General features: G+C 41.0%; 1 protein-coding gene across 2 annotated transcripts; it reads left to right on the top strand.

The window, feature by feature from the left end:
• Nucleotides 1–6,038: 6,038 nt before the first annotated feature.
• On the top strand, nucleotides 6,039–18,509 carry LOC133617085 (uncharacterized). Of its 2 annotated transcripts, XM_061976799.1 has the most exons (4): nucleotides 6,039–6,268; nucleotides 14,458–14,859; nucleotides 18,059–18,340; nucleotides 18,429–18,509. In XM_061976799.1, the coding sequence occupies exons 1-3, from the start codon at nucleotides 6,091–6,093 to the stop codon at nucleotides 18,073–18,075; spliced, it is 597 nt and encodes a 198-aa protein (XP_061832783.1). In that variant the 5' UTR covers nucleotides 6,039–6,090; the 3' UTR covers nucleotides 18,076–18,340; nucleotides 18,429–18,509. The 2 variants fall into 2 exon arrangements, with proteins under 2 accessions (XP_061832783.1, XP_061832782.1); XM_061976798.1 differs by lacking the exons at nucleotides 18,059–18,340; nucleotides 18,429–18,509 and having other exon boundaries at nucleotides 14,458–16,952.
• The last annotated feature ends 2,211 nt before the right edge of the window (nucleotides 18,510–20,720 follow it).

Below are 20,720 nucleotides of genomic sequence, written 5' to 3'. Positions count from 1 at the left end.
CTGTTCTAAATCTCAATTTATTAAAGATCTCAGTCCCTCTTAAGTAATAATTACTGTCTATTTTTACAAATCTGTTTTGAATTTTAATTGGTAGAAATTGTGTATGTGCTTTATACATGATTTCTATTTTAACCTTCGTATCACTTATATGTGACAAATGTTCATCAATCATAACACCCAAAAACTTGATCTCTTTTGTTCTTTGAAGCTTACTGACGTATAATGAGGAGTTGACACTTTTCCTACTATTACAAAAAAAAAATCGTACATTTAGTTTTACCAGTATTCCAGGATAATCTGTTAACATCATACCATCTATTTTGACAAAGTAATTTTTAACAGCCTCTAACACACCTTCAATATTTTGTCCTGAATAAAATAAAGATTTGTGTCGGTTTGGAAAACACAGTGAAATTGAGGTAAATTATACCGTATACAATTTTCTTATATGAATGTGAAGTAGCATGTATTTGTATTTGGTCACAGAATCCTTTAGAGGATTAATCTACTAAGGTCAAAAGTGCACATGTCCATCACAAGCGCTCCAGAGAGTGGTAACTTTCGCCCCCAGGACATTGGGGAACTTAAAAGGACAGCAGCAGTTGGATTTTAGGATAGATAATAAAGACATTAGCAAAATCTGGTAGAAAGCCCCCACAGATAGGGGTAGAGGATAGGCGTCGGAGGTCACCCGACTCAAACAGGATCAGAGGAATAATGTCAAGGAAAGATTGACTGGCCAGACTGGCCGGCCCCAAAGCTAGAACAACAAAGAGTAACTGTCTTGGTGTAAAAGGTATTTAAGGACAGTGGTCCGAGAAGATAGAGGGGTGGATGAGATCCGCCCGGAGTTCCTTAAGGCTCTGGATGCTGTGGGGCTGTCTTGGTTGACAAGACTCTGCAGCATCGCGTGGACATCAAGGGCGGTACCTCTGGATTGGCAGACCGGGGTGGTGGTTCCTCTCTTTAAGAAGGGGAACCGGAGGGTGTGTTCTAACTATCGTGGGATCACACTCCTCAGCCTTCCCGGTAAGGTCTATTCAGGTGTACTGGAGAGGAGGCTACGCCGGATAGTTGAACCTCGGATTCAGGAGGAACAGTGTGGTTTTCGTCCTGGTCGTGGAACTGTGGACCAGCTCTATACTCTAGGCAGGGTCCTTGAGGGTGCATGGGAGTTTGCCCAACCAGTCTACATGTGCTTTGTGGACTTGGAGAAGGCATTCGACCGTGTCCCTCGGGAAGTCCTGTGGGGAGTGCTCAGAGAGTATGGGGTATCGGACTGTCTGATTGTGGCGGTCCGCTCCCTGTACGATCAGTGTCAGAGCATGGTCCACATTGCCGGCATTAAGTCGGACACGTTTCCAGTGAGGGTTGGACTCCGCCAAGGCTGCCCTTTGTCACCGATTCTGTTCATAACTTTTATGGACAGAATTTCTAGGCGCAGTCAAGGCGTTGAGGGGATCCGGTTTGGTGGCTGCAGGATTAGGTCTCTGTTTTTTGCAGATGATGTGGTCCTGATGGCTTCATCTGGCCAGGATCTTCAGCTCTCACTGGATCGGTTCGCAGCCGAGTGTGAAGCGACTGGGATGAGAATCAGCACCTCCAAGTCCGAATCCATGGTTCTCGCCCGGAAAAGGGTGGAGTGCCATCTCCGGGTTGCGGAGGAGACCCTGCCCCAAGTGGAGGAGTTCAAGTACCTCGGAGTCTTGTTCACGAGTGAGGGAAGAGTGGATCGTGAGATCGACAGGCGGATCGGTGCGGCGTCTTCAGTAATGCGGACGCTGTATCGATCCGTTGTGGTGAAGAAGGAGCTGAGCCGGAAGGCAAAGCTCTCAATTTACCGGTCGATCTACATTCCCATCCTCACCTATGGTCATGAGCTTTGGGTTATGACCGAAAGAACAAGATCACGGGTACAAGCGGCCGAAATGAGTTTCCTCCGCCGGGTTGCGGGGCTCTCCCTTAGAGATAGGGTGAGAAGTTCTGCCATCCGGGGAGAGCTCAAAGTAAAGCCGCTGCTCCTCCACATCGAGAAGAGCCACATGAGGTGGTTTGGGCATCTGGTCAGGATGCCACTTGAACGCCTCCCGAGGGAGGTGTTTAGGGCACGTCCGACCGGTAGGAGGCCACGGGGAAGACCCAGGACACGTTGGGAAGACTATATCTCCCGGCTGGCCTGGGAACGCCTCAGGATCCCCGGGAAGAGCTGGACGAAGTGGCTGGGGAGAGGGAAGTCTGGGCTTCCCTGCTTAGGCTGCTGCCCCCGTGTCCCGACCTCGGATAAGCGGAAGAAGATGGATGGATGGATGGTCCGAGAAGATAGCAGAAGAGTAATCTGGCCCATACTCGTTTTCCTGGAGCTGCAGCTCCAATCGGTCGATCGCTGAAACAAATAAAGCTTTTTGTTCGACGATTCCTCCTTAGCGTCTCTTTGGCTCATCACCCACCACACGGTCACTCTGTCCTGGGAGAGTGGCACGACCATCGAATGTACAACAATATCATGAGAAACAGTATTGGTTCAAGGACCGATCCTTATGGTACTCCACAACTGATATTATGTAAGGCAGATTTCCCATTGTTGACTTTCAGGTAACTTTTGAGCCACTCAAGATCCACTCCTCTCATTCCACATTTGTACAGTTTGTCCAATAATATTTCATGGTCGAGCGCATCGAACACTTTTTGAAGATCTACAAAAATACTAAGCAGTGTTGCTTATTTATTGCAGTTGAAATTTGTTCCGCCAAACCAATTATTGCTGTTGCAGTTGAGTGTTTAGGACGGAACCCGTTATTGACAATTGCTTAAAATATTATATATATTAAGAACTGTATTTAACCCAGCAGCAAGCAATTTCTCCAAGACCTTTGAGAACTGTGGAAGCAGTGATAATGCTCTGTAATTAGAGAACTCGTGTTTGTTTTCACCTTTGTGAAGTGGTAATACTTTTGCAATTTTTTTCATATGATCTGGGAACGCAAGGCCGTCATATAGGGGGGGAAAGGTGAGGACAAGTCCCACAGCCTGTTAGGGCCCACACATAGCCCTAAGTAGCCCCTTTTGACAAAATGATTATGCGTCCACTGAAATAATATACAAAACCCAAAACCAGTGAAGTTGGCAAGATATTTAATGTTTGAACTGAGAAAAAAAAAATGTGTTTGCAAATAATCATGAACTTGGAATTTAATGGCAGCAACACATTGCAAAAAAAGTTGGCACAGGGGCATTTTTACTACTGTGTTACATGGCCTTTCCTTTTAACAACACTCAGTAAACGTTTGGGAACTGAGGAGCGCAATTTTTGAAGCTTTTCAGGTGGAATTATTTCCCATTCTTGCTTGATGTACAGCTTAAGTTGTTTAACAGTCCGAGGTCTCTGTCGTGGTATTTTAGGCTTCATAATGTGCCACACATTTTCAATGGGAGACAGGTCTGGACTACAGGCAGGCCAGTCTAGTACCCACACTCTTTTACAACAAAGCCACGCTGTTGTAACACGTGGCTTGGCATTGTCTTGCTGAAATAAGCAGGGGCGTCCAAGATAACGTTGCTTGGGCTAAGTTGGGTGTTCCAACAGGACAATGACACCAAACACACGTCAAAAGTGGTAAAGGAATGGCTAAATCAGGCTAGAATTAAGGTTTTAGAATGGCCTTCCCGAAGTCCTGACTTAAACTAGTGGACAATGCTGAAGAAACAAGTCCATGTCAGAAAATCAACAAATTTAGCTGAAGTGCACCAATTTTGTCAAGAGGAGTGGTCAAAAATTCAACCAGAAGCTTGTGGATGGCTACCAAAAGTGCCTTATTGCAGTGAAACTTGCCAAGGGACATGTAAGCAAATATTGACATTGCTGTATGTATACTTTTGACCCAGCAATTTTGCTCACATTTTCAGTAGACCCATAATAAATTCATAAAAGAACCAAACTTCATGAATGTTTTATGTGACCAACAAGTATGTGCTCCAATCACTCTATCACAAAAAAATAAGAGTTGTAGAAATGATTGGAAACTCAAGACAGCCATGACAATATGTCCTTCTCAAGTGTATGTAAACTTTTGACCACGACTGTATATGCTTCCAATCCACAATAGACGAATCACTCTTAAAGGCTTGTGTCACGGCGCATTCCAATGCGCCCTCATCTTTGTGTCCTGATGAACGCACCGCGGGCCACGCCCACAGGCGCTCTCTCTCCGCTGCGGGCGTGCCTCATCGCGCCTGCAGACAATCTGCAATCAGCACACCTGCCCATGATGAGGGAGCTGCCTTCATATGCCTGCTCAACCTGCCATCCCGGGCCGGAATATAACCTTCTGTTTGCATACAGTAAGCCACGTCCTGCTTGATGCAATCCTGCTCTCTCTGTGTTTTGCCCCTCTGTGATTTCAGTGTGTGTTTTCTTGTGTCGACCCCGCAGTACCCTCCGTCACCTTGAAAGTGAGCTGTGCGTCTCACTTTTCCCTGGATCTCCCTCTGGACTCTGACTGCCTCCCTCGATCCTTGACTTCCCCGCATTGGACTCGGACCTGTAGACTTCTCTCTCCCCTGGACTTCCTCGTCTCTCGACAACATTTGGTAACACACACCTCAGCTAAATACTTCACATAGTCTGTCACCCATCATCTTTTGGATCTAGTTCACACTCCATGTCCTTAGTTCAGTTTGTATTGTTTTGTATTATTATTATTATTATTATTATTATTATATATATTAGCTATATATATAATACATAATCCGCGATGAGGTGGCGACTTGTCCAGGGTGTACCCCGCCTTCCGCCCGATTGTAGCTGAGATAGGCTCCAGCGCCCCCGCGACCCGAAGGGAATAAGCTGTAGAAAATGGATGGATGGATGGATATTACGTAATCTTAGAGCTATACCGCCCCCTGGATTCTGTTGCCGTCCTCTCCCTTTGTTAAACCATAACAGCTTGCTCATTAAACGTTTTAAGATTCCTTCTACAAACAATACGAGTCTTGCACTTCGGAATCCTAGTATTTCTACACGCAGCAACAACACAATGATCATTCAAATCATTTCAGAATACACCCAAGGAAAGGCACATTAGTTCAAATTAGAGATCCTGCCGATATTATCGGCCGATAAATGCGTTAAAATGTAATATCGGAAATGATCGGTATCGTTTTTTTTAAATTATCGGCATCGTTTTTTGTTTTTTTTATTATTAAACCAAAATAAAAAACACAAGATACACTTACAATTAGTGCACCAACCCAAAAAATCTCCCTCCCCAATCATTCACACAAAAGGGTTGTTTCTTTCTGTTATTAATATTCTGGTTCCTACATTATATATCAATATATATCAATACAGTCTGCAAGGGATACAGTCCGTAAGCACACATGATTGTGGGTGCTGCTGGTCCACTAATAGTACTAACCTTTAACAGTTAATTTGACTAATTTTCATTAATTACTAGATTCTATGTAACTGTTTTTATATTGTTTTACTTTCTTTTTTATTCAAGAAAATGTTTTTAATTAATTTATCTTATTTTATTTATTAATTTTTTTTAAAAGTACCTTATCTTCACCATAGCTGGTTGTCCAAATTAGACATAATAATGTGTTAATACGACTGTATATATCGGTATTGGTTGGTATCGGTATCGGTAATTAAAGAGTTGGACAATATCGGAATATTGGATATCGGCAAAAAGCTATTATGGACATCCCTAGTTCAAATCAGTCCAATGAAGGTAGATTTATCTGGAAGTTTTTAGATTAGTAACTAATTTGTTGCATTTTTTTGTGTGCCTAGCTATATGTGTATGTGTCTAATTTCTGGAAAAATATACATACATATAATATATTTTATTTGAAACAATAAGGGCAGGAAGCAAGTTTGGATTTTAAGTTTTTAGTAAAACACCATTTACATCCGAAGGGTAGCGGTAATGAACTAACTCAGTTGGCACCGCTGTGAATAAAGAAGAAGAAGAAGAAGAAGAACTGCAGCGCATGCGCAAACGGATCGAGTGACACCGACGTTAGCATTTAGCATTTAGCATTTAGCAGCGCTTAAGCTCGTCGGTGTGCTCGGTACAAGACACCAAAATGTTGAAAGAGTTGGTGAAGGAGCGACTAATGGTGGCAGCTGACGAAATATTCGCGCTGTTTGAAAGCACGATAACGTCGTACGAGGAGGAACTTTCTCGAACGAGAGAGGAGAAGGAGCGACATCGACAACAACTGGAAGCTGCTCGCAAAACTCAAATTGTGCTACACGTTGAAGGTATTTTTACACTTACATCATCATCGTCATACTTCATCTTTTACACGACGTCATGTCGCTAATATACGGAATAGGCGAAACAACATGGAAGTGAGTCACAAAGAAATGGTCGAATCGTGTAAACTCCGATTTTCGACCAGTACAGCTAACGATTCTAAATCGCGTCCACTTAAAGACGTGCCCACAGAGGTGACAACTGAAGTAAAGCGTGTTTTAAACAGAATTGAAACTGGAAATACTGCTGAAAATAATTTGAGATTACGGTTAAGTTTGGATATTGGTTAGGGTTATTTATAATCAGGTGAAAAAGCAAGGCATTCAACAACCGAAATAACTTATAACTTTCGATCAATCAATCAATGTTTATTTATACAGCCCTAAATCACAAGTGTCTCAAAGGGCTGCTCAAGCCACAACGACATCCTCGGTTCAGAGCCCACATAAGGGCAAGGGAAAACTCACAACCCAGTGGGATGTCAATGTGAATGATGTGGTGGAATGTCCGAATCTTAAACAGCAACAAAAGGGAATTTAGTACAAAAGTTTTATTTACCCATAATCAAATGGTACAAGGTTGGATTGAATTGCCATGCCAACAGACAGTGTCTCCGGAGATGTTGGATGAAGCGAGAATCATGCGAATCATGCGACTCATGCCTGGACTTGGTCGACTTGGTTATTTATGTGTTCCCTCGTGTGTCAAGGTCCAGTTGTTTTGGACCTGTTCGTTCTGCAACATCCTTGAATCCCTTAGCCATAACAAACAATTAGGGATGTCCGATAATGGCTTTTTGCCGATATCCGATATTCCGATATTGTCCAACTCTTTAATTACCGATACCGATATCAACCAATATATACAGTCGTGGAATTAATTATTATGCCTAATTTGGACAACCAGGTATGGTACTTTTTAAAATTTTTTATAAAATAAGATAAATAAATTAAAAACATTTTTTTGAATAAAAAAGAAAGTAAAACAATATAAAAACAGTTACATTGAAACTAGAAATTAATGAAAATGAGTAAAATTAACTGTTAAAGGTTAGTACTATTGCTGGACCAGCAGCACGCACAATCATGTGTGCTTACGGACTGTATCCCTTGCAGACTGTATTGATATATATTGATATATAATGTAGGAACCAGAATATTAATACCGTAACAGAAAGAAACAACCCTTTTGTGTGAATGAGTGTGAATGGGGGAGGGAGGCTTTTTGGGTTGGTGCACTAATTGTAAGTGTATCTCGTGTTTTTTATGTTGATTCAATAAAAAAAAACCAAAAAACCCGATACCGATGAAAAAAAAACCTGATACTGATAATTTCCGATATTACATTTTAACGCATTTATCGGCCGATAATATCGGTAGGCCGATATTATCAGACATCCCTACAAACAATCAAAACATCTTGTACAATGTCAGGACGACCGTAGGCTCAACTTTTACACCCATATGCTCTTCCAATGGTACAGAATAGAAAAAAGAGAAACGAGCAGAAATTGTCGTGTCCTCCTTAATGCTTTTCGACCTCGCTCTCTTTCCGGACTTTGACAGACACAAAATATGGTACAAAGGTCAGAAATTCCACCACAATGACTATGAGAAACCATGGAGAGGACCGCAGATGTGGGTGACCCCCCTGCCCCCTCTAGGGGAGACCGGATGCAATGAACGTCGAGTGGGTCTAGCATAATATTGTGAGAGTCCAGTCCATAGTGGATCTAACATAATAGTGAGAGTCCAGTCCGTAGTGGATCTAACATAATATTGTGAGAGTCCAGTCCATAGTGGATCTAACATAATAGTGAGAGTCCAGTCCATAGTGGGGCCAGCAGGAGACCATCCCGAGCGGAGACGGGTCAGCAGCGCAGAGATGTCCTCAACCGACGCACAGGCGGAAAATAAAATAAACGGCAGATCAACTGGTCTAAAAAGGGGGGTCTATTTAAAGGCTAGAGTATACAAATGAGTTTTAAGATGGGAGCATCTCTAACTGTTACCGGGAGGGCATTCCATAGTACTGGAGCCCCAATAGAAAATGCTCTATAGCCCGCAGACTTTTTTTGGGCTCTGGGAATCACTAATAAGCCGGAGTTCTTTGAACGCAGATTTCTTGCCGGAACATATGGTACAATACAATCGGCAAGATAGGATGGAGCTAGACCGTGCAGTATTTTAGACGTAAGTAGTAAAATCTTAAAGTTGCATCTTAAGTGCACAGGAAGCAAGTGCAGGTGAGCCAGTATAGGTATATATATACAGTGGGGCAAAAAAGTATTTAGTCAGCCACGATTGTGCAAGTTCTCCCACTTAAAATGATGACAGAGGTCTGTAATTTTCATCATAGGTACACTTCAACTGTGAGAGACAGAATGTGAAAAAAAATCCAGGAATTCACATTGTAGGATTTTTAAAGAATTTATTTGTAAATTATGGTGGAAAATAAGTATTTGGTCACTTCAAACAAGGAAGATCTCTGGCTCTCACAGACCTGTAACTTCTTCTTTAAGAAGGTCTTATGTCCTCCACTCGTTACCTGTATTAATGGCACCTGTTTGAACTGGTTATCTGTATAAAAGACACCTGTCCACAGCCTCAAACAGTCAGACTCCGAACTCCACTATGGCCAAGACCAAAGAGCTGTCGAAGGACACCAGGAAAAGAATTGTAGACCTGCACCAGCCTGTGAAGAGTGAATCTACAATAGGCAAGCAGCTTGGTGTGAAAAAATCAACTGTGGGAGCAATTATCAGAAAATGGAAGACATACAAGACCACTGATAATCTCCCTCGATCTGGGGCTCCACGCAAGATCTCATCCCGTGGGGTCAAAATGATCATGAGAACGGTGAGCAAAAATCCCAGAACCACACGGGGGGACCTGGTGAATGAACTGCAGAGAGCTGGGACCAAAGTAACAAAGGTTACCATCAGTAACACACTACGCCGACAGGGAATCAAATCCTGCAGTGCCAGACGTGTCCCCCTGCTTAAGCCAGTGCATGTCCAGGCCCGTCTGAAGTTTGCCAGAGAGCACATGGACGATACAGCAGAGGATTGGGAGAATGTCATGTGGTCAGATGAAACCAAAATAGAACTTTTTGGTATAAACTCAACTCGTCGTGTTTGGAGGAAGAAGAATACTGAGTTGCATCCCAAGAACACCATACCTACTGTGAAGCATGGGGGTGGAAACATCATTCTTTGGGGCTGTTTTTCTGCTAAGGGGACAGGCCGACTGATCCGGGTTAAGGAAAGAATGAATGGGACCATGTATCGTGAGATTTGAGCCAAAACCTCCTTCCATCAGTGAGAGCTTTGAAGATGAAACGTGGCTGGGTCTTCCAGCATGACAATGATCCCAAACACACCGCCCGGGCAACGAAGGAGTGGCTCCGTAAGAAGCATATGAAAGTCCTGGAGTGGTCGAGCCAGTCTCCAGACCTCAACCCCATAGAAAATCTGTGGAGGGAGTTGAAAGTCCGTGTTGCTCGGCGACAGCCCCAAAACATCACTGCTCTCGAGAAGATCTGCATGGAGGAATGGGCCAAAATACCAGCTACTGTGTGTGCAAACCTGGTAAAGACCTATAGTCATCGTTTGACCTCTGTTATTGCCAACAAAGGTTATATTACAAAGTATTGAGTTGAATTTTTGTTATTGACCAAATACTTATTTTCCACCATAATTTACAAATAAATTCTTTAAAAATCCTACAATGTGAATTCCTGGATTTTTTTTTTCACATTCTGTCTCTCACAGTTGAAGTGTACCTATGATGAAAATTACAGACCTCTGTCATCATTTTAAGTGGGAGAACTTGCACAATCGGTGGCTGACTAAATACTTTTTTGCCCCACTGTATATAAGTATATATGTATATAAAGTAGAGATGTCCGATAATATCCTGCCGATATTATCGGACGATAAATGCGTTAAAATGTAATATCGGAAATTATCAGTATCGTTGTTTTTTTTTTTATCGGTATCGTTTTTTTGGGTTTTTTTTTAATTAAATCAACATAAAAAACACAAGATACACTTACAGTTAGTGCACCAACCCAAAAAACCTCCCTCCCCCATTTACACTCATTCACACAAAAGGGTTGTTTCTTTCTGTTATTAATATTCTGGTTCCTACATTATATATCAATATATATCAATACAGTCTGCAAGGGATACAGTCCGTAAGCACACATGATTGTGCGTGCTGCTGGTCCACTAATAGTACTAACCTTTAACAGTTAATTTTTCCTCATTTTCATTAATTACTAGTTTCTATGTAACTGTTTTTATATTGTTTTACTTTATTTTTTATTCAAGAAAATGTTTTTAATTAATTTATCTTATTTTATTAATTTTTTTAAAAAGTACCTTATTTTCACCATACCAGATTGTCCAAATTAGGCATAATAATGTGTTAATTCCACGACTGCATATATCGGTTGATATCGGTATCAGTTGATATCGGTATCGGTAATTAAAGAGTTGGACAATATCGGATATCGGCAAAAAGCCATTATCGGACATCCCTAATATAAAGGTATATACAGTATAGGCGTAATATGATCAAACTTTCTTGTTCTTGTCAAAAGTCGAGCAGCCGCATTTTGTACCAACTGTAATCTTTTAGTGCTAGACATAGGGAGACCCGAAAATAATACATTATAGTAATCGAGACGTAATGAACGCATGAATAATGATCATCTCAGCGTTGCTAGTGGACAAAATGGAACAAATTTTAGCGATATTACGGAGACTACGACTACTTTCCGGTGAAAGTAGTGGTGGTTTTAACATAAATTGGATGGACAACAATAAAAAAGATCAATTAAAACATATAGTATAAATTTATAAAAAATCCAACCAGAATTACCAGGAGTATCCATCCATTTTCTACCGCTTGTCCCTTTTGGGGTCTTGGGGGGTTCTGGAGCCTATCTCAGTTGCATTCAGGCGGAAGGGCCAACACAGATAGACAGACAACATTCACACTCACATTCACACTCTAGGGCCAATTTTAGTGTTGCCAATCAACCTATCCCCAGGTGCATGTTTTTGGCGGTGGAAGGAAGCCGGAGTACCCGGAGGGAACCCACGCAGTCACGGGGAGAACATGCAAACTCCACACAGAAAGATCCCGAGCCCGGGATTGAACCCAGAACGACTCAGGACCTTCGTATTGTGAGGCACATGCACTAACCCCTGTACCACCGTGTAGCCAAACCTTATTAGATTTGATCTTCACAAATAAACCAGAAGGTGTCACGAAAACATATACCGTATTTTTCGAACTATAAGTCACAGTTTTTTTCATAGTTTTGCGACTTATATATGTTTTTTTCCTTCTTTATTATGCATTTTCGGCAGGTGCGACTTATACTCCGAAAAATACGGTAACTTTGTGACAGGTTTGTCAGATCACTATATGACCCCAAATGACAAGAAAACTGACTAAGAAACGGTTTGCGGATTTCTTTTCTATTTCCAACGTTAATAACGAAAAAAGGGCAATTCCAAAGCATAAACTTACCCACTTTGAAAATGAATTGGAAAAACATTAAATGGGATGATGTAATTCAAATAAAAAATGTAGATCAATGCTGTGATCAATTATAACGTTAATGTTATCAAATACTATTCGGAAAGTCACCTGTACTCTAAAAAACAATCGAAAAATTTTTTTTTGCCATTATTCAACTTGTGAAAAAGCGGGACTTGGCACTGAAAATATCCTTAAAACTAAGCTACCAATATACTGCTTTTTAAAGGACTAAGAAATAAAGCGGAAATATGCAGATGTTTGTTGATTCTCGAGGACAAACTTCACTCATTTGGAAACTTATCCAAAAATTAACCAATCGCAAATCTACTTCAGACAATTCAAAGTAAATATTAATGGAATGGTTAGTAATGATGCTTTAGAAATTGCAAATGAATTGAATTCATATTTTATTAACTCTGTTCACCAACTTGCAGCCAGTTTTATCCCAAGACCGCGACCATGCAATGATACGGAAAAATTCACCCTCATCTTTGCCCATAACACTGGCTAATGAAAACAAGATACATGAAATTATTAGCCATCTGAACAATTCAAAAGGAAAATGTATACAGTACAGGCCAAAAGTTTGGACACACCTTCTCATTCAATGCGTTTTCTTTATTTCCATGACTATTTACATTGTAGATTGTCACTGAAGGCATCAAAACTATGAATGAACACATGGAGTTATGTACTTCACAAAAAAGGTGAAATTACTGAAAACATGTTTTATATTCTACTTTCTTCAAAGTAGCCACCATTTGCTCTAATACTGCTTTGCACACTCTCGGCATTCTCTCGATGAGCTTCAAGCTTTTTTTTTTTAATTTTTATTTTTAAATTTTATTTTTTTCTGTCTTGCCTCTGGTGAGGGCGGTTTCCCCTCGGGATGATGGACGGCTGGCAGCGCTTCATAGCAGCAGTCGCCCTCCAGGGCCCCAACTCCCGTCCCTCTGTTGCGAGTTGTCGTGATTAAAGGGGAACATTATCACAATTTCAGAAGGGTTAAAACCATTAAAAATCAGTTCCCAGTGGCTTATTTTATTTTTCTAAGTTTTTTTCAAAATTTTACCCATCACGCAATATCCCTAAAAAAAGCTTCAAAGTGCCTGATTTTATCCATCGTTATATACACCCGTCCATTTTCCTGTGACGTCACACAGTGATGCCAATACAAACAAACAGCAAGGTATAGGACATTAGCTCGGATTCAGACTCGGATTTCAGCGGCTTAACACTGTCTGATAAGATAATTACTAACAACTATGAACTTGGTTTACAGCACATGAAATACATTTGGCAACAACATGCACTTTGAGAGTGCAGACAGCCCATTTCAGGCGCGCTAAGAACATATATTTTTCCACGATTTCAGCACTCAGGTTAACCATACCTAAATAGACACAAAATACTGCATTACACAAGACTACCCAAATGTACTCGAATGATTGAAAAAAATTAATGTTTTTAAGCTAAATTATTGGTAAACACAGTTTATGTATAATAATTTACGTAAAACCGCGAGTAATGAATAAAGTTTTCATCAATTAATATATTCTGTAGACATACCCTCATCCGCTCTCTTTTCCTGAAAGCTGATCTGTCCAGTTTTGGAGTTGATGTCAGCAGGCCAGGGAAGCTAGGGTCGATATTCTTCTCTTGATCATCTTCGGTGGCATAAGGGACGGTGTGAGCCAAGACATCCAGGGGGTTTAGCTCGCTCGTCTGCGGGAACAAACTGCCGCCATTGCTTGCCGTGCTAGCGAGGTCCTTTGTCCCTGAATTGCTCACACACTGCGGCAGATTCAATGGGGGTCTGGCGGCAGATTACTTTGACTTTATCGTTGGAAATGCATCTGCTTTGAGTGTCGCAGGATATCCACACATTCTTGCCATCTCTGTCGTAGCATAGCTTTCGTCGGTAAAGTGTGCGGAACAAACGTCCAATTTCTTGCCACTTTCGCATCTTTGGGCCACTGGTGCAACTTGAATCCGTCCCTGTTGGTGTTGTTACACCCTCCGACAACACACCGACGAGGCATGATGTCTCCAAGGTACGGAAAACAGTCGAAAAAACAGAAAATAACAGAGCTGATTTGACTCTGTGTTTGTAATGTATTTGAGAAAATGGCGGATTGCTTCCCGATGTGACGTCATCGCTCCAAGAGCGAATAATTGAAAGGCGTTTAATTCGCCAAAATTCACCCATTTAGAGTTCGGAAATCTGTTAAAAAATATATGGTCTTTTTTCTGCAACATCAAGGTATATATTGACGCTTACATAGGTCTGGTGATAATGTTCCCCTTTAAGCCTCTTTTGTACTCAGATAGTTTGCGCTTGGTCGACCACCACTGTTTTTTTACTTCCCAGAAGAAGTCACGTGTCGAAGCACCAGCTATAGGACAAGCTGGAGGGATTATGTCTCACTTCTGTCCTGGGGACTCCTCTCTGTCTCCTCGGTGGGACTGGAAGAGGTGGCCGTGGACTGGAAAGTCTGAGGTTCTGACTTACGATCTGGATAAGCGGAAGAAAATGAATGGCTGGAATCCAATATTGTAGTTTTGACCACTGATGCACCAACAAATAATAAAAGAAAACCCAAAGACATGTCTGACTAAAGTGTGTTTGTGTCCTACAGACGTCCAGCAGCTGAGTGGTCATCAAGAACGTCCACCTACGCCACAGGAGGAAAGCTCCACATTGAAGCAGGAGGATCCACAACTCCCTGACCTTAAAGAGGAAGAGGAGGAACATATGATCAGTCAGTCAGGAGAAGAGGGTTTTCTCGGGCCGCATGAGGCTGATCTCACCAAGTTGCCTCTGACTGGTGTCTCTGTGAAGACTGTAGACCATGAAGACAAACCACAAGTTGACAACCTCTTAGCTCCTCTATCAGATAGTGACGACGTAATGTCACATTTTACTGAGGATGGAGACGAGGACTACACCCAAGTACCTTTGAGCGTCAATACAGACTGTGAGGGTGATATGAGGACTCACACAGACAGCAAACACCCTGAATGCTCTGAAAAGAAGAAAGGTAAAAAACGTTTTACCTGCTCCATTTGTGCAAAATGTTTTTGTAGGAACGCTAATCATGTTCGACACATGAGAACACACACAGGAGAAAAACCTTTCAGTTGCTCCGTTTGCAGCAATAGTTTTTCTCACAAGACCACGCTGACCGCACACATGAGAACGCACACGGGAGAAAAACCTTTCGATTGTTCAGTTTGCGGTGAAACGTTTTCTCACAGGAAGTACCTGATACCTCACATGAGAACGCACACAGGAGAAAAACCTTACATTTGCTCAGTTTGCGGCAAAAGTTTTTCTCAGAAATACGCATTGACCGTGCACACGAGAACGCACACGGGAGAAAAACCTTACACTTGCTCAGTTTGCTGCAAAACGTGTTCTCAGAAGGCCGCTTTGACCGCACACATGAGAACACACACAGGAGAAAAACCTTTTATTTGTTCAGTCTGTGGTGACAAGTTCTCTCGGCGATACATACTGAAATTACACATGAGAAGACACACAGGCGAAAAACCTTTCACTTGCTCAATTTGTGGGGATATATTTTCTCGGAAGGACAGTCTGAAATTACACATGATAAAACACACCGGAGAAATACATTTTGTTTGTCCAGTTTGTCATACATTTTATCCTGATAAGCAAAGTTTGACAGCACACGTGACAACACACAACAGAGAATAAATGTTTTCCTGTCAAGTTTGTGCTCTAAGATTGTCAAATTGTAGAAGTTGTCTCTTGTGAAAAGTAGCCGTAGTAGTGAAGTGAATTATATTTATATAGCGCTTTTTTACTGATGACTCAAAGCATTTTACTTAGTAAAACCCATTATCTAACTTACATTTAAACCAGTGTGGGTGGCACTGGGAGCAGGTGGCTAAAATATCTTGCCCAAGGACAACCGAGTCCCAGTAGTTCATTTCTAACATGTATACAGCATAGAGATGTACGATAATATCTGACTGCCGATATTATTGGCCGATAGATGCTTTAAAATATAATATCGGATATTATCGGTATCGGTTTCAAAAAGTAAAATGTATGAGTTTTTAAAATGCCGCTGTACGGAGCGGTACACGGATGTAGGGAGAAGTACAGAGCAGTTTTCCCCGGGAGACTCCCGAATTTCAGTGCCCCTCCCGAGGCAGCCATTCTCCCGAATTTCTCCCGAGACAACAATATCGGGGGCGTGCCTTAAAGGCACTGCCTTTTGCGTGCCGGCCCAATCACATAATATCTACGGCTTTTCACACACACAAGTGAATGCAAGGCATACTTGGTCAACAGCCATACAGGTCACACTGAGGGTGGCCGTATAAACAACTTTAACACGGTTACAAATATGCGCCACACTGTGAACCCACACCAAACAAGAATGACAAACACATTTCGGGAGAACATCCGCACCGTGACACAACATAAACACAACAGAACAAATACCCAGAATCCCTTGCGGCACTAACTCTTCCGCGACACTACAATATACCCCCCCCCCAACCCCGCCCACCTCAACCTCCTCATGCTCTCTCAGGGAGAGCATGTCCCAAAAAAAATTATGCACTTTGTGACTTCAATAATAAATATGGCATATTTTGGAAAACCTTGTTACATTGTTTAATGCATCCAGCGGGGCATCACAACAAAATTAGGCACAATAATGTGTTCATTCCACGACTGTATATATCAGTATCGGTTGATATCGGAATCGGTACTTAAGAGTTATACAATATCGGATATCGGCAAAAAAGCCATTATCGGACATCTCTAATACAGCACTTCAATAGTGATATGTTGTGTGTATGATACCAGATTCCCTCATGAGTTCCAGGTTAGTGTGCCACTAAGAACAGCAGCCACATTATTTTAAACTAACTCTGAAGCAAGTAAGAAATAGCAACAACAAGCTCAGACAATCTGATTGGTTGAGGACAACAGAGATGGAGTTTTCCCTCTCATCAAAAGTGTTTTTTTTGTATATTATCTGTCTTTACCATGGCACCAACGCAAGGCTTCATCAGTTCATTCTTTATTTGAAGAGCATTTATCTGGCTCACCCATCTTTACTTTTCTTCTGGAAGACTCTCTCTTTTATTTATGCCTGCCATTGATGTTTTTGTATGAAGTGTAATACATTAAACATTCAGAAACATGTGCTTTGTTGTTTTATTACTTTATTTGCAGGTCGATTATTTCAAAATATATATATATATATTTTTTTTAACCAAAATTACACTATACCTTTTTAATGCTGACTAATTTTGTTACATACTGTCTAAATCAACATTGTACTCTTATTGTGTTGAAATACTGGAGCGAAACACAACAGTTTGTAGGTACAGACGCCATACTGCAAAATGTGTATATATATATATATATATATATATATATATATATATATATATATATATATACTTTATATTCCTCATGCAATCTCTACACAAATGTAAATGTCGTCATACACATTAACACATTGATTCAACATACTGTGGTGTAGTTGCAGTGAATACTAACATTAATATTTATATTATATTCCTGTTATCATTTAATATAGCTGCTAAATAGCGCTTTGGTTGCAGCTTAGTGATCAGCGTGCCTAGCTGCCAGCGAGCAATTAGCGTATCATTTCCCAGGACTGGTGAATAACAAAACATTAATACCTTTTAAAAACTACAGGTTTTGAGCAAATAAATGACTTGCAGTTCAGTAAAACTATTAAAAAAACGTCCCTGTATGACATTCTGACTACCAAATTGAATTTGCATCAAAATATTGGAGTATTTTCTTAAGCATTTTTGTATGCCAGCAAATAATAACCCATGATCAATCATGATTAAGAGCAACCTCCTTAATCAAAATTGAATAGTAGGATATTGAGACTGATTTGGTGCATATAAAGATTTTTTTTTTTAATTTATAAATGAAATTGTAAATGGGTATTTGGTGGGTAGATTTTGAAATGTATTTTATTGAACTGTATTTTGTTTATTATATGATAATGTATGTTTTAACTGTGGGTCCCTGTCCATAAGCTGTGACCTTTTTGCAGAACGGACTCTGATGTTAACAACAGAAACAATAATGAAATGCAAAACTATGTCTGTCTGTAAATAAATAAATAAATTATTAATCACAGGTTAAGAGTGCGTCGTATTTTCAAAACGCATGCGCGAAAAACAACAACTGCATTTTTACTTTATCCTCAGAACGCGACTACTCGTGAAATGTCCGGAGGTGAGCGGCAATGTGCATGCTCAGTTTGCGACTGCCGCGGAACAACAAAGAAGAAGAAGAAGACCGCTAGTGAAAGAAAACAAGCGAGATGTCTGTGACGGCGAAAACTTACCTGCTGGACCAAGACGAGGCGGTGAGGGAGATCCGCAAGTTCGAAGTGGACCGATACAGGATCCACTTTGTCGATCTCAGCAGGAACATCTGCGACGTGTTCTCCAACCTGAAGAACGCCGCTTTCAACATGTTCTACAGAGGTCAGTCAACATGTTCTACAGAGGTCAGACACTTTCACACTTTTTAAGTTCAATGTTGGAGACAATCGACGTGCTTAATTTGTCACAGATGAGGAAGGACACCTGGTGGCGCTCTCCTCGTTTCAAGAGCTGGAGATGGGCGTGGCCTGCATGAAGGACGACACTCTCCATGTTTACATCAAAGGTACGTGACGTCTTTATCATATTACTTAACATCTCAAATACCAAGATTGGCTTAAAGTACAAACCCCGTTTCCATCTGAGTTGGGAAATTGTGTTAGATGTAAATATAAACGGAATACAATGATTTGCAAATCCTTTTCAACCCATATTCAATTGAATGCACTACAAAGACAAGATATTTGATATTCAAACTCATAAACTTTATTTTTTTTTGGCAAACAATAATTAACTTAGAATTTCATGGCTGCAACACGTGCCAAAGTAGTTGGGAAAGGGCATGTTCACCACTGTGTTACATGGCCTTTCCTTTTAACAACACTCAGTAAACGTTTGGGAACTGAGGAAACACATTTTTGAAGCTTTTCAGGTGGAATTATTTCCCATTCTTGCTTGATGTACAGCAGGGGTCTCAAACTCAATTTACCTGGGGGCCACTATAGATGCAGAGTCTGGGTGAGGCTGGGCTGCAAGAAAAGATTTCTTAAATTTTTTTTTGGCATACTCCTCAACATGTCTAGTTGTATAATGACGTTTCAAATTGTATTCCTTGTGCACCACAACTTTCTCTGCATATAAGACACGTCGAGTTGCCCCTGTGCTCAACAAAGAAATATTGCATCTCCCACTTTTCCTGGAATTGTCTTTGCTCACCACTAACCTTTCTCTTCACTGCAGGCTTTGAAAAAGACATGTTTGGGGTTGTGGAATATAAATATAAAGCTTCTCAGGTGGAATTATTTCCCATTCTTGCTTGATGTACAGCTTAAGCTGTTCAACAGTCCGGGGGTCTCCGTTGTGGTATTTTAGGCTTCATACTGCGCCACACATTTTCAATGGGAGACAGGTCTGGACTACAGGCAGGCCAGTCTAGTACCCGCACTCTTTTACTATGAAGCCACGTTGATGTAACACGTGGCTTGGCATTGTCTTGCTGAAATAAGCAGGGGCGTCCATGGTAACGTTGCTTGGATGGCAACATATGTTGCTCCAAAACCTGTACGTACCTTTCAGCATTAATGGCGCCTTCACAGATGTGTAAGTTACCCATGTCTTGCATGGGCATTAATACACCCCCATACCATCACAGATGCTGGCTGTTCAACTTTGCGCCTATAACAATCCGGATGGTTCTTTTCGTCTTTGGTCCGGAGGACACGACGTCCACAGTTTCCAGAAACAATTTGAAATGTGGACTCGTCAGACCACAGAACACTTTTCCACTTTGTATCAGTCCATCTTAGATGAGCTCAGGCCCAGCGAAGCTGACGGCGTTTCTGGGTGTTGTTGATAAAAGGTTTTCGCCTTGCATAGGAGAGTTTTAACTTGTACTTACAGATGTAGCTACCAACTGTAGTTACTGACAGTGGGTTTCTGAAGTGTTCCTGATGTCGCTTGTTGATGCAGTACAGCCTGAGGGATAGAAGGTCACGGGCTTAGCTGCTTATGTGCAGTGATTTCTCCAGATTCTCTGAACCTTTTGATGATATTACGGACCGTAGATGGTGAAATCCCTAAATTCCTTGCAATAGCTGGCTGAGAAAGGGTTTTCTTAAACTGTTCAACAATTTGCTCACGCATTTGTTGACAAAGTGGTGACCCTCGCCCCATCCTTGTTTGTGAATGACTGAGCATTTCATGGAGTCTACTTTTGTACCCAATCATGGCACCCACCTGTTCCCAATTAGCCTGCACACCTGTGAGATGTTCCAAATAAGTGTTTGATGAGCATTCCTCAACTTTATCAGTATTTATTGCCACTTTTCCCGTGTTGCTGGCATCAAATTCTAAAGTTAATAATTATTTGCAACAACATTTTTTTTTTTATCAGTTTGAACATCAAATATGTTGTCTTTGTAGCATATTCAATTGAATATGGGTTGAAAATGATTTGCAAATCATTGTATTCTGTTTATATTTACATCTAACACAATTTCCAATTTTTGTAGTAATTAATGAAAACGAGTCAAATAAACTGTTAAAGGTTAGTACTATTATTGCCACCTTTCCCAACTTCTGTGTCACGTGTTGCTGGCATCAAATTCTAAAGTTAATGATTATTTGCAAGAAAAAAAGGTTTATCAGTTTGAACATCAAATATGTTGTCATATTCAATTGAATATGGGTTGAAAAGGATTTGCAAATCATTGTATTCAGTTTATATTTACATCTAACACAATTTCCCAACTCATATGGTAAC

This window comes from Nerophis lumbriciformis, linkage group LG16 (genome assembly GCF_033978685.3).
Source record: "Nerophis lumbriciformis linkage group LG16, RoL_Nlum_v2.1, whole genome shotgun sequence".
Taxonomy (NCBI): Eukaryota; Metazoa; Chordata; class Actinopteri; order Syngnathiformes; family Syngnathidae; genus Nerophis; species Nerophis lumbriciformis.
Note: the sequence above shows the minus strand (reverse complement) of the source record. Positions and strands in the feature narration are given on the sequence as shown.